Source organism: Osmerus eperlanus, chromosome 23 (assembly GCF_963692335.1).
Source record: "Osmerus eperlanus chromosome 23, fOsmEpe2.1, whole genome shotgun sequence".
Classification (NCBI taxonomy): Eukaryota; Metazoa; Chordata; class Actinopteri; order Osmeriformes; family Osmeridae; genus Osmerus; species Osmerus eperlanus.
The window spans coordinates 7597241-7602679 of NC_085040.1; the positions used below are offsets into that span (position 1 = coordinate 7597241).

Consider the following 5439-nt stretch of genomic DNA (forward strand, 5'->3'; position numbering starts at 1 on the left):
TTTTCCAACATTCCTCTGACCAGCTGAATATTTTTCCATAACACACAAATATGGTTCAAAACATATTCGGATGTTTATGCGAAGAATTTAGGCTTTTGTTGTGTCGGCTGAGTCGTCACAACTCAGATTATAGGCTATATGAAAAAAGAAGTGCAGCTCTAATTGTACATGCATATATATATTTGAAAATACATTTTGTTGTTGTTAGCCTAGCTATTTCATATTTCAAAAAGCAGCTGAGTTAAAAACTAAAATACATGTAGAAGAACTGCACTCACTCTTTACGGGAATGAAGAGAAAAAAAATGTCTAAATCGATTTGTACATTCAATAAGCATACACAGGAAGCTGTTTGTGCCTTAGTTATGAACCACATTTTAGGCTATAATTTGAATGGAATACGTGCTTAATAAAGAATTGTAACATAGCCTAAATTTGTGTGCATAGACAGATATAACCAATAGGAGGTACTGTAACATTCTTAGTGAAGCTATCTCCTCTTTCATGGAATGCCAGCCCGCGGACACTACTGTATCTCTGCTTTGATTTGCTCCCTAATTGACCTAAATAAAGCATCTCAAAGACACGGCCCCTACAACCCCTAAAGGCAGACTATCACACACCGTAGGGAGCTCAATTCATGTAACATTCTTATTTTGTGAAGTAATCTCGCTTGCAGTCTCGACTGTCCAATCGCAAGACGTTGTTATACAGCCGCGTATAGCTCTCGCTCAGTGAAATTTACAGTAGAAGGCTATATCTACGGATTCTCTCACAGGCTTGCACTCATGTCTCCGGCTCTCGTGGATTGCTCGACGTGGTTCACGGGAGCTAGTAAGCGTAATCGGTAGTTATACCTGGGATACACGGGAATGTATTGACAACACCTGAACATTAAGAAATATCGTTTTTTATTAGTGATATAAGCGTTAAATTAACACAGTATGGTTGCTGATAAAGCGCCAGAGTCTCAACATGGCCCATCCTCGAGAGGTTCATCGTTTTCCATTGAGAATTTACTTCGTAGAACTGCCGACAAAAGATCTTCAACCGAAGATGAATTGGAATGTAAAGCCAAGGGTCTTCCCGACTTCTCTACCCAGGAGCAACATCGAGTATCTTCATTTGGACTAAACGCACAACGCCTTGAAAAAGACGATATTTTGGACTGGTGTGAGAGCTCTCCTATCAAAGTCCACGGTCTTATAAGGAGTGAGTGCACATTTTGGTTACGGTTGATGTTTATATCTACATACAGACTATTTCCAAATGCTTTATAGGCTAGATGATGCTTGTTTATTTGGCTACACATAAATTATCCTTTGGAGTTTGGTGTTTCAAAAGAACAGACACAATAAGGGCGCCTTTAAGCTCAATTCAACCTTGCTCCTATGAGGGCACATTTGACCGTAAATTCGCAGGCAAATTATGAATCCATAGGTTACTCAATCCAAGCCAAACAACCATGCGCTGCATTGCCTGCAGTCCATGCGTAAAAGCTCTCCATACCCTGTGTGGTAGTTTATTGTAGCCTAACTGACTAATGTTACCTATGCCTGTGATTTATGTAGTAGGCTAGTTTACTTGAATCCGATCATTATAGTTTGTTTTATTAATATTGTGTTCAGTGAACGTATACTGGAATAATGGGTATATAGATTCAGATTCTCATGGCCTTCCTATGATATTCCTCACTCATTTCAGGTTCACAATACCATTCTCACGTCTCCGATAATTCCGAGTACGCTCAACCAACTAGTGACCGGAATTCCCCTCTACCGGAGCCGGAGGAAGACACCGATGACCCAGATAGCAAAGCAGAGGATTGTCTGACAGATGACAAGGATGACGACACGCATTCTCCGTGTTTCGCGCGAGATGACAGTGACACTCCCGATGCAAAAGCAGTTCGCAAAAAGAAGACCCGGACAGTTTTCAGTCGGAGCCAGGTGTTTCAGCTCGAATCCACCTTTGATATAAAACGGTACCTGAGCAGCTCCGAGCGGGCAGGACTGGCCGCCTCACTTCAACTCACCGAGACGCAAGTGAAGATTTGGTTCCAGAACCGCAGGAACAAATGGAAGAGACAGATTGCGGCAGACATGGAGGCCACGAGCATCTCCTATTCGGCTCAAAGGATTGTCAGGGTTCCGATTTTGTATCACGAGAATGTGACACCTAGTTCGCTCACCACAAACTTGTCACAAGTGTCGCCACCCTTAGTTGGCTTCGCCAGCACTATGAGTTACCCCATCTCCCACTTCCCTCACCCGATGTCTTATATTAGATCACAAATGACAGGTTTTGTGTGATAAAATATATTTAGTGACAATGTTGTTGATGAGTTCTGCTCCTTATCATTGCAATCACTAAGTTGGGTCGCCAGGGTAAACACATCTTATATTTTGGCCCACTTATATTTTAGTAGTTCTTCAGATGTTCCATGTAACCCTACAGTATGTCTACAATTAATTATTGATCTTTATCAAGAATTATTTATCAACATAAAGCCTAAGTTAACCTCAGAATAATAACACCTTGGGCATTGTAAACTAGGCCTATATTTTGTCAGATAGGCTACACTAGCCAACATTAACAGACTGAGTTTTACGAACTCCAGTCCGCCAACACGTATGTCTTACAACTTTTTTATTGGCATGGGGTTCAGGATACAACACTCTTTGCGTATCTTCTTTCACAATCTTTTATATAAATGGGATTTCATACTGAATTTTGTATACAGTCACTGTCCATAAACTGTGAATAAAAGATATGCAACTGAACGTGTTTCTTTTCATTGTGTGAACAGATTTGAACCGATAGCAGCTGTACCCTCATTATACAAATCACCCAGAGTTATTTGCCTACTTTACCACCAGTAAACAATGCAGCTCGTTTTAGAATATAAAAACTAGAAGGAGATGAATTATAGCCTATCCAAATCATAGACATGGCCGCTTTGCATTCACATTCGTTTTTCCACGGGCAAACAGACTATTTAAGGAAGTGGGCAAGGGTAAGTGATAAAAAGAGAAGACCCCCACTAGCTATCAAAGTTTGAAACTGTGGGGAAAGCTAGACGTTTTGTGTATTCCTAAAGCTGAAACATAATTTCAATTCAACCAACATAATTACAATAGGTAAAAGTATCTATTGACCTACCACTTACACTATGCTACTATAATTTAAGAGGCTGCTTTTCTTAGGGGCTTCTCATTTTATATATATTTTCTACAGCCTAAGATTGCCCTTTGGATCATAAACGTCACTTTAGTTCAAATCTTAAAAGATACACAGTAGGGTTTAATGTCAAGGACCCTATCTTAAGTTAATGTCTCCATCAACAAGATAACAATCGAGAAAGCAAAATAGTGACAAAATGCATACTACCTTACTGAAGTGTTTTCAATATCTCCCAGAATAACTTGACCAAACTCATTTAATTTAAAACGCGATGTTGAGACTAAAATGGCAATTTGGGTGATGTTAAGATAATAAACTATTATTCCACACAAGTAGGCTAGTCTAAACATTTATGGTGCGTAAATGTTGCAGGTTAAGGACGCTTCCCGCCCTCATCTCATATTTGGCGTCACGCTGCCTCGCAATTTCACCAATCAAAAGCTACAAAACCACAGTCTTCCGGTTCATTGAATAACGGTACACTAGGTCCTGGTGTAGTTGCAATCAGGGAGCAATGGTGCTTCGAGTATCCAAAGACTTCGATGTTTTGGGAACCTCCGTCATCTTTTACTTTATAAAGAAAACCATAGATGTCGGGGAATATGAACAAAGGGGACATCCCATGTCGAACTGCTTCTTTGACATTCACAATTGACAATATCCTTAATCTGAAGCACAACAAAATCAACTTGGACGCCCAGTATTCTAAAGTGCAAACGGACAGTGGACGTAAAAATGATTTCCAACTGCGGTACCACGAGGACTACGACGTTCAGAGGCGGAAACAGCCAGACTTCATACCTCAAGAACCAGGTTAGATCTTTGGTTATTTTAAAATAAACATACTTGTCTAGTAGGCTACGTCAAGTCTTGACAATTAGGTATTTGATCAATTAACGTAGCCTATATAGGATGGGGAACATACGTTAGGCTATATAGGCCATTGTATTAGCCTATTCCACCCAGGTTTGGAGGGTGTCACACATTTCTGTATATGGCATCGAAACAAGTTTCCTTTCTTAATTTCACAGCGCAAACAGCAAACAGCGCCAGCAAAGACGGCTACGCTCTTGTTCGGAAAGTCTGCAGGGAGGACTCAACTCAGATGATTGACACTTGTCCAAGGGCTGAGAGCTCAAGCAGCTGCGATGATTTATCGGAGCAACACAAACCCAATGCTAAAACCAAAGCAATGGCAAAGAAGAAAACTCGCACTATATTCTCCAAACGGCAGATTTTTCAATTGGAAGCTACATTTGACATGAAAAGATATCTAAGCAGCGCAGAGCGCGCGTGTCTGGCGAATTCCTTACAACTTACAGAGACCCAAGTCAAAATTTGGTTCCAGAACCGTCGGAATAAATTGAAGCGTCAAATATCCACAGACATAGAAGGACCAGTTGCCGCTGATCATTTTTCAGATGCTGGAAAAAATGTGCAATTACCAACTCTTTATAAAGACAGTAACGTTTTTGGCGGATGTTTGTTACCGATGCCTTTCCCAGTGGTATATCCAGCAGCAAACAATGCACCATACTTTTACTTTTCAAACTCTGGTAAATATTTCAGCTTGTTCGATACAGATTGATGATGAGCATGTTTGGGATGTACTTGTTGTGAACATGAAACGTGAACGGCCATCAGTTTGGATTCAGCTTCCACTGACAATGCCCTTCAGAGTGAATTAAAAAACCGTTATAGGCCTACTTTTTATGCTGGTTTTCAATTTATCTTGACAATTGCGTCCCAGACCAATGCATGTGCCACTTTTAGTCCTTCACAGTAATGTTTTGGGTTCATTAGAATACATAATGCCATTTATATAATAATATGTGTCATTGCAATTATTTTTGTTATTATTTAAACTCCACAAGCTTGGAATTTTATCATCAAAGAATTATCATTATTTGTGCTGTAGGCCTACAGTGATGAATGAATGTAGCCTATGTTTATATTGTGCTGGGGATTGATGTAGGACATATTTACTTTTATTACCTTCACTGCAACTATAGTTGCTTGCTTTATACATATTTAATTTTTCTAACATTTACTATTACTGAGTTGTTGTTTATTTTCTCACTATGCAGTATATTTTATTTATATTGCCTTACTTGTTCATTTCAATGTCTTTTTAAATGTTTATTTTTTACACTTACTCGTTATCTAAAAACATTGATCAAGACAGATTGTATAACTGTTGACATACAGTATATCATGACAACAACCACAACATATGCAATAAAGTGTTGTAATATTT

At 39.3% G+C, this 5439-nt stretch overlaps 2 protein-coding genes across 2 annotated transcripts; both read left to right on the forward strand.

The window, feature by feature from the left end:
* The first annotated feature begins 662 nt into the window (after positions 1-662).
* Positions 663-2731, forward strand: LOC134009885 (homeobox protein HMX1-like). Its single transcript, XM_062449634.1, has 2 exons — positions 663-1211; positions 1704-2731. Exons 1-2 carry the CDS (start codon positions 944-946, stop codon positions 2309-2311), a joined length of 876 nt encoding a protein of 291 aa, XP_062305618.1. The 5' UTR covers positions 663-943; the 3' UTR covers positions 2312-2731.
* A 943-nt stretch (positions 2732-3674) lies between these two features.
* LOC134009824 (homeobox protein Hmx-like) lies at positions 3675-5439 on the forward strand. The gene is made up of 2 exons (XM_062449538.1): positions 3675-3995; positions 4214-5439. The coding sequence occupies exons 1-2, from the start codon at positions 3773-3775 to the stop codon at positions 4768-4770; spliced, it is 780 nt and encodes a 259-aa protein (XP_062305522.1). The 5' UTR covers positions 3675-3772; the 3' UTR covers positions 4771-5439.